This window comes from Otolemur garnettii, unplaced genomic scaffold, assembly GCF_000181295.1.
Source record: "Otolemur garnettii isolate 467f Iridium unplaced genomic scaffold, OtoGar3 scaffold00138, whole genome shotgun sequence".
NCBI classification, from domain to species: domain Eukaryota; kingdom Metazoa; phylum Chordata; class Mammalia; order Primates; family Galagidae; genus Otolemur; species Otolemur garnettii.
Window position 1 is genome coordinate 2,636,596 of NW_003852533.1, and position 14,237 is coordinate 2,650,832.

At 45.5% G+C, this 14,237-nt stretch overlaps 1 protein-coding gene across 1 annotated transcript in view; it reads right to left on the minus strand.

The window, feature by feature from the left end:
- CUNH12orf56 (chromosome unknown C12orf56 homolog) overlaps window positions 1-14,237 on the minus strand; it is a 59,600-nt gene that overhangs the window by 39,217 nt on the left and 6,146 nt on the right. The window contains exons 2-3 of the mRNA XM_023518409.1: window positions 9,360-9,519; window positions 383-455 (exon numbers count right to left, since the gene is read on the minus strand). Coding sequence (XP_023374177.1) covers window positions 383-455; window positions 9,360-9,519 — 233 coding nt within the window. The remainder of the gene's footprint in view (window positions 1-382; window positions 456-9,359; window positions 9,520-14,237) is intronic.

The window sequence follows — 14,237 nt, forward strand, 5'->3', positions numbered from 1 at the left end:
CTCAAGCGAGTCTCCTGCCTCAGCCTCCCAAGTAGCTGGGACCACAGGCGCCCACCACAAAGCCTGGCTATTTTTTGGTTGCAGCCGTCATTATTGTTTTGGCGGGCCTGCTCAGCAGGTGTTTTTGAATTTCACTTTAGTAAATTATCTATATCATAACATCTATATAGTCATTTAAAATGAGAAAAATCATACTTTATGTTTAACTGGATTTCAATTTAAGAGTAAGTTCTCTCAAAATACCTTCTTCATCGTTGCATGTATGAGATTAATAGAAGTGGGTCCAAAGCCATTAGCAGAGTAAAAGCCTTAAGGAAAACAAGTTAGAATGTAGGATACATTTGATCAGCAAGTTAAAAACATTCTCCAAACAACAGCTTACCTGAGAGAGGATTCTTTTAGATTTCTGGGCTCTTTGCCTGTCCAAAGGGCAGGACCGTTATTCTCTTCCTTGACTTAAAAAAAAAAAAAGTTATTTGGTCACTAATTAAATAATTTGACTGAGTTTATGAAGACCTAGTAACATGTATTGTACTGAGTCGATGACTCTTCATAAATCCTTGAAAAAAGGTGGCTAGCCCAAACTTTAAGCTGCCAGCACGATGGAGCAGAAAGAACACAGGCTTTAATATTAAAACACATGCTTAATTTCAGACTCTTCCAATAACTTTATTACTCTGACCTCAGAATCTCTCTTTTTATTTTGCAGTTTTTGGCTGGGGCTGGGCTTGAACCCACCACCTCTGGCATATAGGGCCAGGAGCTCAGAATCTTAATCTGTAAAAATGAGGATGATAATTCTGTGAATGAAAAGGAGATTAACATATATAGAAATGACTGACATAGGCCCGTGCAATACAGCTTACACTGTAACCCTAGTTCTCTGGGAGCCAAGGAAGGCAGATCGCTTAAGCTCAAGAGTTCTAAACCAGCCTGAGCAAGAGTAAGCAAGACCCTGTCTCTACTAAATATAGAAAAACTAGCCAGATGCAGTGGTGGGCACCTGCAGTCCCAGCTACTCGGGAGGCTAAGGCAAGAGTATTGCTTCAGCCTAGGAATTTGAGGTTGCTGTGAGCTGTGATGACACCCAGGGTTACAGAGTGAAATTCTGGCTCAGAAAAAATATATAAATAAAATTAAAATGACTTAAAGTAACCAGTCATAACCTATATCAAGAAAACTGTCATACCCCTCCCATTATGTGAGTTTATTTTGTTTTCTTATTTGGGGGAATAAGTAAAAATAGTGTCTGAGTATTCTGGACCAGAACCAAACTGACTTTTCCATAAGCTACTGCCAAGTTGGTATTGGCCACAGGGATTCAGCCCTGGAGGAAGCTCAGGTGACCCTGGCCTGGAACCAGGGCAGTGGACGGTGCAAGTGGGTCTACAGCAACTCGGAGGGCACAGGCCGCCTGGGGCTCTGGTCCAGGCATGAGAGGTCAGCTCAGCCTGCAGACCTGCAGAGCCCCAACATCAAAGACTACCAGGTATTGGAGGCAGAGGCCCAAGGGAAAAAGCATTGCCCAGGGGGCAGGTGGAGGAGTCCAAGTGTGTGGTAGCTGCACCCGAATGTGTGCGTCTCCTGTTTTGATCTGAAGTTGGTAGAATCCCCGGATGCAGTATCTGCAGACATGGAGAGCCAACTGTCTATCCATCTGTTCAGTCGGCCCCTGAGTGACAGGGTTGGAAGTGCACAGGCCATTCACACGGGGGCTTTCTGCTGCCTCTGGCGCCCGGGACAGCGAGACCAGGCCCTGCCCTTCCTCCTGGTCCTCGGGCTGCTCGCTAGGAAGACAATGAAGTGAGGCCTTTATGATGACCCCCTGCCCCTCCATGAACAGTAAACATATTTTCTCTGCCTTATGATTTTCTTGAATAACGGCTTCTTTTCTCTAGCTTACTCTATACTAACAACATGTCTACATAAGACAGAGAGATACACGTGGCCGGGCTGCTTATTTTATCAGCAACTCTGAGTCAACAGGCGGCTACCAGCAGCTACATTTTGAGGGAGTCACAGATTTACATGGAGTTCTGACTGTGCAAAGGTCAAACCCTGCTCTGTTCAAGGGTCATATAAAACTTAGGTTTAGTTTACATTTCACTAAATTATGTTTCATTCTCGTTTGGGGGTTCATCTATTTAGCTTCATGCCAACATTTTAAAATATACCACTAAAGACTTTTGGGTCTTTTCTGATTCCAGGACTGCAGTGAATATGTAGTAGCCACTAGCCACTGGTGGCAATTTCAATTTGATTAAATTAAGCCAGGCGTGGTGGCTCACACATGTAAAGCACTCTGGGAGGCCAACGCGAACTGATTGCTTGAGCTCAGGAGTTAGACCAGCCTGAGCAAGAGGACCCCCATCTCTAAAAAATAGCCAGCTGTTGGCTTGGGTCTATAGCTCAGCAGCTAGGGCGCCAGCCACATACACCACAGCTGGAGGGTTCAAACCCAGCCCGGGCCTGCCAAACAACAGTGACAACTACATCCAATCATTATGTAATAAGGCATTAAAAATAATAATAATAATAATAAATAAAAAACAATGTCAACTACAAGCAAAAAATAGCCAGGCATTGTGGCAGGCACCTGTAGGCCCAGCTACTTAGGAGGCTGAGGCAAGAGAATCACTTGAGCCCAAGAGTTTGAGATTGCTATGAGCTATGATGCCGTGGCATTCAACCCCAGGACAACTGAGTGGGACTCTGTCTCCAGTGAAATAAAACAAATAATTAAATTAAAACTCAGGCCAGATGCAGCGGCTCATGTGTGTAATCCCAGCACTTTGAGAGGCTGAGGCTGAAGGATTATTTGAGGCCAGGAGTTTGAGATAAGTCTGGGCAACACAGCAAGACCTCCACCTTTACAAAGAATAATAAATTATCCAGGTGTAGTGGTGGGCACCCGTCGTCCCAGCTACTCAGGAGGCTGAGGTAGAAGGATTGCTTGAGCCAGGAGATGGAGGTTACAGTAAACTAGAATCACTCCCCTGCGCTCCATCCTTGGTGACAGGAGATAATAACCTGTGTCAGACCGTAAAAAAATTAAAAGTCATCTTCAGTAGTCAAGTAGTCAATGGCCACAGGTAGCCAATAGACATAATTAGATTAACTAAAGATAATCTCCATCACTGCAAAGAGTTCTACTGGGTAGGGCTATTCTCAGATGCACCTGAGACTAAGTGGTTAATGACCCAGTCCATTCAAAAGCTGTGGCTACTAATGTAGTGAGACAATGCCACTCTCTTCCATCAGCACTATTCATGTAGAGTTTACTAACCATCCCTTTCAGCTAAATGTAAAAAGTACCATTCATAGTGCTAACTGTGGCCCACAGAAGAACATATATATACATACATACACACACACACTAAGGAGAAAGGCCTCTTTTTCTATCTACAGAAAAATTGGGCCTATGCAGGAGTCCTGTTCAAAGTGTGACAACTTAGAGTAAGTATTTTTACTGTAAACAATTTGTAATTTTGAGCTCTCTTTGTTCAGAAGATCAAGTGAATTACGACGTGGACACCTTTGCTACAAGTTAAAAATATTCCCTAGGCTTTCCCCCAAGAGGTTCGGAGTTAGTCCTGATAATTAGCTTTCTGTCAATAGTGGCAGTTAACGCGTGCCGCTTCTACAGCGTGACATCACCTTCATTAACACTGGAGGTTGTAGTAATGACTACTGTCAGATTGACGTTAGGGCAGGTTAGAGACTGACTCTCGCCTTAGGACCACATATTGCAGAGTGTGTACAGCTGAACCACCGAGTCCTGGGTAAACAGTGACATCTAACCCAGGGAACAAGCCGTGGGAGGACAGAAGGCATACAGCACCACGGCTAGCGTGATGGAAAGGGGAGAGGTTCTTACCCTGTGATGTGGGCTAGACTCCTGTGACGGTGGCAGTTTTATATTCTCAAAAGTCAAAAGCCCCTGAATAAAAATGTCAGACGTACTATTGGGGATGAAAGCAAGGAACAGGCTGGGGCAGATGTGCCTGCGACCAGCCAGGCACACGAGATGAAGCCTCACCACTTTTACCGTCATTTACAAAGTCTCCAGGAACTTAAATTCATAAAACTTCCACCTGTTTTACTAAATCCTTTTAATGTGTGTATTTATCTTCCTGCCCACGTTGAAAAAGCCTCAAGGATGATTATGCTTGTGGACAAGGATAATAAATACACATTTAAGGCAGCCGTCACCAGTTAGACGTCCTAATTAGCGTGCCAGGAGACCTGGTGAGCAGCCAGGGACTTGATAATTCTGCTCATTACAACAACTTCTACAAACATTTTCCATGCCATAGCGTGTCAGGGTGGAAAGGGGACACAGGCCACACCATCTTCTCACACTTGGTAGCTGTGTGGTACTCCAAGGGTCTTCGGGTGAAGTCCAGGGGCAAGCCAGCGTGCTGCTACAGGACAGTCCAGCTACTCAGCTGGATGCCAGGGATGGAAGGGCAGAAGTTTCCTCAGACCTTCCCCCTTTCCTTCTCCCTCTAAGCTGAGTGTGCAATCTCCACAGCTGACCCTGCTAATGCACTCATCCTAGCCATGGGCCAGCACTGCCCACGTTAATTCATGTAACCCAGCAAAATGTGGAGCTAGGAAGAGGGATGAGGAACCAGTGGCTCAGAAGAGTTAAATGACTTGCAGAAGGCCACACAGCCAGCACACGCGAGGGCCAGGACCCCAGCCCGGACTAGCCAAATCCAAAGTCCATGCCCTTTTTCTCTGCTTTTCACCAGCTGCCAACTACGAGGCCAGACACTGTCCAGGCTCACACACCTAGACCCACAAGTGTGCAGAGACACCTGAGCTGTTCTGACACCAAATGTGGGGGGGCTCCCTCCACCCAAAAAAATCAATTCTCTAATTCTCTGGATACCATCTGGGTACCCTGCATTTCAGATCAATTCTGGCTCTAACCACTAGGAATTAGTGCAGACTCACAGGGAAAGGGCTCAGTCCCACAGAGCGCCCCGACTTCAGGTGCCGGTTACAAGTCCCAAATTCCCATCTACACTCTGACCAGCCAGCCATAAACCAGGGGCTCCCCATGAAGGGGATCAGAATATGCCACCCCAAAATGTGAGGCTTTGGCATAGAGTTATTTTGAACTGAAGGCCCTTGAGAAACAGCAGGTCCAGGATGGGCTCTCTGCCCTACCACTTTCTACCTTAAAGCCGGGGATAAATCTCCAGGAGACAGGCAGCCTCCTTCTGTCAGAAAGAGGAGCACGTTCTTATTGCCAGAAAGGGGGGCTGCTGAAGCTGAGATGGATCTGTGCATACTTACTAAATGGCCCTCTTCTTCCGCCAGTCTCCCTGGAACTTGCTGCTCACCTAACCCACACCTCACTGACCCGGAGCACAAAGCTCTGCCTTTGTCTTGTCACAGCCCTAAAATCCACTGTACATAAACTCCCAGGCCCTTCTGCTTCTCTTTCATGAAGGTTTCTACGCCATGTACAAATGTTAATACCAAGGGTCGGCGCCTGTAGCTCAGTGAGTAGGGTGCTGGCCACATGCACCAAGGCTGGTGGGTTCAAGCCTGGCCGGGCCTGCTAAGCAACAATGACAACTGCAACCAAAAACTACCAGACGTTGTGGAGGGTGTCTGAAGTCCCAGCTAATTGGGAGGCCGAGGCAAGAGAATCTCTTAAGCCCAAGAGTTTAAGGTTGCTGTGAGCTGTGACGCCACGGTACTCTACCCAGGGCAACATAGTGAGACTCTGTCTCAAAAAAAAAAGTTAACACCAAATAAAATGTGTAGCCTTTTCTCCTGTTAATCTGTAATTTGTCAGTTTAATCCCCAGGCCCAACGGCAGAACCTAAGAGGGTAGAGGAAAAGTCCTTCTTCCCTAGACCACAACCCCTTCCTGAAGTCAGCAATTGGCAAGAATTCCGGACAGAGCTCTGTTTACTGTTACCAGTCCGTTATGAAAGACACCGCTCAGGAAGAGCCGAGCCAAAGACGCACCAGGTGCTGTATGGGAGGGGGCTGCAGAGTCTCTAGGCCAGTGGTTCTCAACCTTCCTAATGCCGTGGTGTATTTTCATTGTTACAAAGGGGTCGTGACCCACAGGTTGAGAACCGCTGCTCTAGGCCCTCCGCTGGGACACCCCACTCCAGTAGTTGGATGTGTTCACCAACCTGGGAGCTCTGAAATCCTATCCTTTAAGAGTTTGTATGGAGGATTCATTAAGTAGGTATGACTGATTACATCACAGGTCATGGGTGACTGGCTCAAACTCCAGTCGCTCTCCCCTCCTTGGAGGATGGGGGGGGGGTCATGCAGGGGAGGGTGGAAAATTCCAACTCTCTAATCACAAGGTTGTGTCCTCTGGCACCCAGCCCCCATTCTGAAACTATCTAGAGGCCACCAAGTGTCACCTCCTTAGCATAAACTAAATACAGGAACCTCCATCGCTGACCCCTCCCTGCACTGACTGGCCTGATTTTCACAGACAGGACCTAGACCACCTGTGCGTGTCCTTATGGTGACCACCTCCGTGTGTTGACCAGCTTGTGACAGTCCCTTGGGTGGTCACCTGACAGTTTCTACTGTAAAGTGAAAGGAGCTTATTATGAATAACAAGCAATGTTCTTCTCACCCTTGTCACTCAGAAAATTATGAGAGTTTTAGGCCCAGTGTGGTGGCTCATGTCAGTAATCCTAGCACTCTGGGAGGCCAAGGTGGGTGGATTGCTTGAGCTCAGGAGTTTGAAACCATCCTGAGCAAAAGTGAAACCCCATCTCTCCTAAAAAATAGAAAAACTGAGGCAAGGGGATCGCTTGAGCCCAAGAGTTGGAGGTTGCTGTGAGCTATGATTCCCACAGCACTGTACCCAGGGTGACAGCTTAAGACTCTGCCTCAAAAAAAAAAAAAAAAGGAAGAGTTTTAGGCTCGGCGCCTGTAGCTCACCCGGCTAAGGCGCCAGCCACGTATACCCAAGGTGGCGGGTTTGAATCCAACCCAGGCCCGCCAAACAACAACGGCTGCAACAAAAAAATAGCTGGGCGTTGTAGCGGGCACTTGTGGTCCCAGCTACTCGACAGGCTGAGGCCGGAGACTCACTTGAGCCCAGGAGTTGGAGGTTGCTGTAAGCTGTGATGCCATGGCACTCTACCCAGGGGGATAGCTTGAGGCTCCTGTCTCAAAAAAAAGTTTTAGAAGTTTTGTGTCTGGAATCAGGGACAAAGGATATACAGTATTCCTTATTGTATCACTATGCATATATAAAATTAGGCCATGAAAATAGTATATTACTGAGCTATATATTTATACTCTTTTTTTGAGACAGAGTCTCACTACATCGCCCTCAGTACAGGGCCATGGCGTCACAGCTCACAGCAACCTCAAACTCTTGGGCTTAAGCTATTCTCCTGCCTCAGCCTCCCAAGTAGCTAGGACTACAGGTGCCCACTACAACACCCAGCTATTTTTTGGTTTAGTTGTCATTGTTGTTTAGCTGGCCTGCACCGGGTTGAACCCTCCAGCCTGGGTGCATGTGGCCGGCACCCTACCCACTGGACCATCATGCTCTATTTTTATCCCCTTGTCCTTGAATTTTTCAGACTTCCCTACAGGAAAAGCTTAGAGAAAGCCCAAACTCTGGACCACCAGGTGAGGGCAGCAGCCGGACTCACCCCCTGAGTCTCCTGGTGCACAGCAGGAAAGTCACCTGTACAGGTGCTGAGCTCTCCAAGGACAAGATCTAAAGGTGACTTTTCATCTTATTATCCAGGTGTGCATCCCAGTTCGTGGGTGGTGACAAGGACTCATTCCTTCACCAAACCCTACTCGGGCTCCCTGAACTGTGCAGCTAGCCCTCCACTTTGGACTCTTGTGTCTTTCTCTGTACTGTTCAATTGAGCAAGAATCCTGCTAAGCTGTTTGAGCCAGAATCTCCCTTACCCCTGAATTTTCTACCCGCTGATCCTGTTCCTTGGCTATAAATTCCCACCGGCCCATGCTGTGTTGAGAGTAGAGCTCAGTCCTACACTGAGTCTCTTTTCCCCTACTGCCAGAGTCCTGGACAAAATCTGTTTATACCACTTTACTATCCAGCTATGGCTTTTTGAACAGTGGATAGATTCCCCCAAAATATTTTTGAATAAAGATTGAATACTAGGCTCGGCGCCTATGGCTCAAGCGGCTAAGGCGCCAGCCACATACACCTAAGGTGGTGGGTTCAAATCCAGCCCAGGCCCGCCAAACAACAATGACGGCTGCAACCAAAAAATAGCCAGGCATTGTGGCGGGCGCCTGTGGTCCCAGCTACTTGGGAGGCTGAGGCAGGAGACTCGCTTGAGCCCAGGAGTTGGAGGTTGCTGTGAGCTGTGATGCTATAGCACTCTACCCAGGGGGACAGCTTGAGGCTCTGTCTCAAAAAAAAAAAAGTCTGAATACTATTAATAAGCATAATAATGAGGGCAGAGCCTGTGGCTTTCCTTGCTGGTGGGAGGACCCAGGCTGACAAAGATGCCTACCAACAGGTATCCTATGGCCAGGTTACAAGCACTCCAATTCCTCTGCTCTTCTTCACTGGTTTTTCATTAAAATCTCTCTGTTAATAAGATTATTAAAATTGAATAAGAACGGACCAAGAAATCCAGATTCTAACTCATTCTTCTCTCTTTTTTTTTTTTTTTTGAAACAGAGTCTCATTATGTCTCCCTGGGTAGAGTGCCATAGCATCACAGCTCACAGCAACCTCAAACTCTTGGGCTCAAGCGATCCTCTTGCCTCAGCCTCCCAAATAGCTGGGACTACAGGTGTCCACCACAACGGCCAGCTATTTTCATTTATTTATTTATTTATTTTTGAGACAGAGTCTCACTATGTCGCCCTCAGTAGAGTGCTGTTGCATCACAGCTCACAGCAACCTCAAACTCTTGGGCTTAAGAGATTCTCTTGCCTTAGCCTCCCAAGTAGCTGGGACTGTACATGTCTACCACAACACCCGGCTGTTTTTTTTTTTTTTTTTGCAGTTGTCATTGTTGTTTTTTTAGCTGGCCTGAGCCTGGTTCGAACCCACCAGCCCGGGTGTATGTGGCCAGGCCCTCCCCACTGAGCTACGAGCACCGCCTCACTCTTCTTTTTAAACCAACGTTCAGTGAACACTGCTCTATCTTTCCTTTTTCTCCTTTTTCTTCCTTCCTCCCCTTCCTCCGCTTGTTTCCCTTTTGCTACACGCTTTGTTCGGGGCACACTGTGCCCAGCCACTGTGCTGGTCACACTGTATCAGTCAGCTCATCTGCTAAAGGTCTACAGAACATGATCCTTTTTATCTTAGGAAGAAACATATTTTTGTCTTAGATGCCTTGAAGAAGTGTATTCCTTACCTTTTCTCTTGGCTTTGGCATAGTGAAACGGGAACAGGAGCCTCCTGGCTCCTTTTGACTTCCCACAGTCTTTTTTCAACACAGCTGAGGAACAGATGATACGGATGTGTTGGTTGATTTCTCTAACTGGTGAACTCAAAAATTCTGGGTAATCATCAATCTGGAAAAAGAGATTAATAGAGCTCATTGAATACAAATGCAGCTGCTTCCCTGTTCTGGGATAACAAATCCCCCAAAGCCAAGGGCAAGTTTAAACTACATTCTTTTTCCCTTCATTCTGTCCCTGTGGGTGGCCTCCTCTTCTGGCTGTCTGACTCCCCAATTCTTCCTGCGCCCCAGACCTGCTCAGAGGGCAGTATGCAGCTGGCTCCATCTCTGTTCCAGTCTATAGATTTACGTCTCTATTTTTATGCCAATACCATGCTGTTTTTTGTTTGTTTTTGAAACACTGACATCAAGTGGTAAATACCATGCTGTTTTGATCATTACAAGCTTGTAATGTAGCCTGAAGTCTGGTAAAGTGAAGCCTCCAGATTTGTTATTTCATAGAATTGTATGGGCTATTCAGGGTCTTTTCTGATTCTATACAAAGTTCTACAAAAAAAGTTAGAACTATTTTGTCAAGTTCTGCAAACTATGAGGCTGGTGCTTTACTAGGGATCACTGTGGGAAGTACAGGCATTTTAATAGTGTGGATTCTGCTGGGCCCTGAGCTTGGCATGCTTTCCCGTCTATTGACACCTTCTGTAAGTTCTTCTCTCCGTGTTTCATAGTCTCTCTGTAGAGGCCTTCGCCTCCTTTGTGAAATGTCTTCCAAGGTATTTCATTTTCTTTGATGCCGCTGTGAAAGGCATTGTATCTTTGAGTTGATTCTCGGCTTGACTGGGATTGGCAGATATTTAAGCTACTGACTGTGCAGCCAGAAACACTGCTGCCTTTATTTATCAATTCCAGGAGTCTCTTGCTTGAGTCCCTGGGGTTTTCTAGGGATAGGATCATATCGTCAGCAGAGTGAGAGTCTGACCTCCTCTTTCCCCGTGTGGATACCGTCGATATCCTTCTCTCGTGTGATGGCTCAGGCTGGGACTTCCAGAGCCACGTCTAACAGCAGTGGCGCCATGGACATCCTCATCTGGTTCCAGTTCTGAGACGTGATGCCTTCCGTTTTTCTCCATTCAAGGTAATATTGGCTGTGGGTTTGTCATAGATGGGGCCTATCAACCTAAGGAATGTCCCATCTATGCCAATATTCATCTGTTCTTATTAGAAAAGGGTGCCGAATTTTGTCAAATGTTTTTTCTACACTTAAAAAAGGATGAAAGGACTGTATGGTCTGTTTTTACTTCTGTTTGTGTGGTGAATGATGCTTATAGAATTGTATGTGTTGAAACACGCTGCATCCCTGGAATGTGGAGCCCACCTGGCAGTGATGACTTATTGTTTTAATATGCTATGATTCTGTTTGCTAAGATTTTATTGAGAATTTTTGCTTCTGTATTTATTAGACACATTGTCTATAGTTTTTGTTGCTGTTGTTGCGTCCTTTACTGGCTTTGATATCAGAGTGATACTTGCATCATAGAAGGAATTGGGGAGAGTTCCTTCTTTCTCAATGATAGGGAATAGATTCTGCAATATAGGCACAAGCTCATCTTTGAAGGTCTGGTAAAATTCTGGTTTTCAACTGTCTGGTCCCAGACTCTTTTTTTTTAGACAGAGTCTCACTATGTCGCTGTTGGTAGAGTGCTATGGTGTCACAGCTCACAGCAACCTCAAACTCCTGGGCTTAAGTGATTCTCCTGCCTCAGCCTCCCAGGTAGCTGGAACTACAGGTGCCCACCACAATATCTGGCTATTTTTTGCTGTTGTTGTTGCAGCTGTCATTGTTGTTTAGCTGGCCCAGGCTGGGTTCAAACCTGCCAGCCTCAGTGCATATGGCCTGCACCATATCCACTGTATTATGGGCACAGAACCCGAGACTTTTTTTGTTGAAAGATTTTTTATTGTTTTTCAATGCTGATAGTAGATAGCTGAGGAGTCCTATTTCTTCCCGGTTGAGTCTAGGGAGATAGTATGCTTTCAGAAATTTGTTCATTTCTTCCACATTTCCAAATTTCTGGGCATAGAAATTTTTATAGTATTCGGTAATAGTATTTTGTATTTCTGTGGTATCTGGGAGAACAGGTTAGCCACATGTAAAGATCCCAGCAGGGTCTTCACCTCTCGCCACCACAAAAATTAACTCATGATGGGTAAAAGAGTTAAACCTAAGACATGAAACTATAAAAATCCTAGAAGACAGTGTGGGAAAAACTTTTAATGCTATGTGCCTAGGGAAAGAATTTATAAAGACCCCATTGGTAATCACAGCAACAATAAAAACAAATAAATGGTTAGAAAGTTAGAAAGTTTCTGCATAGCTAAGAGCATAATCAATAAGCTAAAAAGACAATGTACCAAACGGGAGAAACTATTTGCATGCTACACAGCTGACAAAGGGCTGATACCGAGAATCTACACAGATGGGCGCGCTGGCTCACGCCTGTAATCCCAGCACTGTGGGAGGCTGAGGAGGGAGACTCGCTGGAGCTCAGGAGTTCAAGACTCGCCTGAGTGAAAGTGAGACCCCCGACTCATGAAAAAAAATGGAAAAACCCAGCCGGGCACCGCAGCAAGCACCTGTAACCCCAGCGGCTTCCAGAGGCTGAGGCAGCAGGATGCCCACAAGCCAGGAGTCTGAGGTTGCAGTGAACTACGAGAATCTACACAAGAACTCAAGCAAATCAACAAGAAAAGATCAAACAACTCCATTAAAAACTGAGCAAGAAACAGGAATAGGAACTTTTCTTACAAAGATAGTCTAATGGCCAACAAACATGAAAAAATGTTCATTGTCTCAAATAATCAGAGGAATCAAAAGCACAGAGTCACCTAACCTAGTGAGAGTGGCTCATGTATAAAGCCCCAAAGCAACAGGTGGATGTGGGCGTGGGTACAGAGAAGCAGCGCTCTTACACCGTTCAGGGGATTGCAGGCCAAATAGCCTGGAAATCCTCAGAGAAGGAAAAGTAGACCTATAATTTGATCCTGCAATCCCATTACTAGGAATCTACCCCAAAAGGAAAAGGTCATTTTATCAAAAAGACACTGGCACTGGAATGTTTACCGCAGCCCAATTTATAAATGCAAAGATGTGGAAACAACCCAAGTGCCCATCAATCTCACTCTGAGCAAGAGCAAGACTCCATCTCTACTAAAAATAGTGAGTTGATTAATACGTGGCATATACACATATATACCATGGAATATTGTTCAACCATAAAAAGATGGAGATCTCATATAGTTGGTAACAATCTAGAAGGAATTTGAGACCATTCACCTGTGTGAAGTATCCCAAGAATGGAAAAATAAACATCATATGTACTCAGTACTCAGTTGGAATTAGTAAATTTTTTTTTTTTTGAGACAGAGCCTCAAGCTGTCCCCCTGGGTAGAGTGCTGTGGCATCACAGCTCACAGCAACCTCCAACTCCTGGGCTCAAGCAAGTCTTCTGCCTCAGCTTCCCAAGTACCTGGGACCACAGGCGCCCGCCACAACGCCCGGCTATTTTTTGGTTGCAGCCATCATTGTTGTTTGGCGGGCCCGGGCTGGATTCGAACTCGTCACCTTAGGTGTATGTGGCTGGTGCCTTAGCCACTTGAGCCACAGCGCCGACCCTGGAATTAGTAAATTAAGACCTATGACATATAAGCACATATGAGAGCAAAACTCAGTGAAATTCATGTAATGGGGGAGGGAGAAGGACCCAGGCAAACTCTCCCCCAGTGAGGACCCTGCACAGGCACACTGCATACTTTCGAGGGGAGAGCACATCCACAACTCTGATTTACAAGTTATACAATTGAACTATGTAATCAAATTGTACCTCCTTCATAATCTTGAATTTCTTTTAAATGTATAATTAAGTTTAGACAAAGACTTTTCTATGCAGGTGACAACATCCATTACAGATTCTATGAATGCAAACATCTTGATTTAAACTAATGGAAATTAGGCCGGGTGCTCTGACTCATGCCTGTAATCCCAGCCCTCTGAGAGGCCAAGGCAGGAAGATGTCTCAGCTCAGGAATTCGAGACCAGCCTGAGCAAGAGGCGACCTCATCTCTACTAGAAATAGAAAAACTAGCCAAGCTATGACACCACAGCACTTTACCCAGGGTGACAGAGTGAGACTCTGTTTCCAATGAATGAATAAATGAATGACTAAATCAATAACAAACTAATGGAAATGTTCTTCTTTCTGTTATTTTTTTTTTCCAGTTCAGCCTGGGTAATATAGCAAGCCTTTAACAAAACAAAAAAGAATCAGAATCCCCCTATTGGCTTTTTGCACATATTTAAAATTTAGGTGAAAATGTTTCCTTTGATAGTACAGTTTCAGCTCCCTCTTTCAGAAATAGAAGAAGGAAATTTCAAATAATAAATGTTTTGAAATCTAATTCAGAGTATTGAAGATAGGAATATGGGTTAATAAAAAGCCATCAGGATCTATTCAAATTCCATTTTTAAAAATTATTTTAAGGCTCAGCACCAGTGGCACAGTGGTTATAATGCCGGCCACATACACTGAGTCTGTTAGGTTTGAACCGGGCCTGGGCCAGCTAAACAACAATGACAACTGAAACAAAAAAATAGCCAGGCATTGTGGCAGGCACCTGTGGTCCCATCTGCTTGGGAGGCTGAGGCAGGAGAATCACTTAAGCCCATGAGTTGGAGGTTGCCATGAGCTGTGATGCCATGGCACTCTACCCAGGGTGACAGCTTGAGGCTCTGTCTTAAAAAAAATTAATTAACTCAGACAGGCCTGCTTAAAAAAA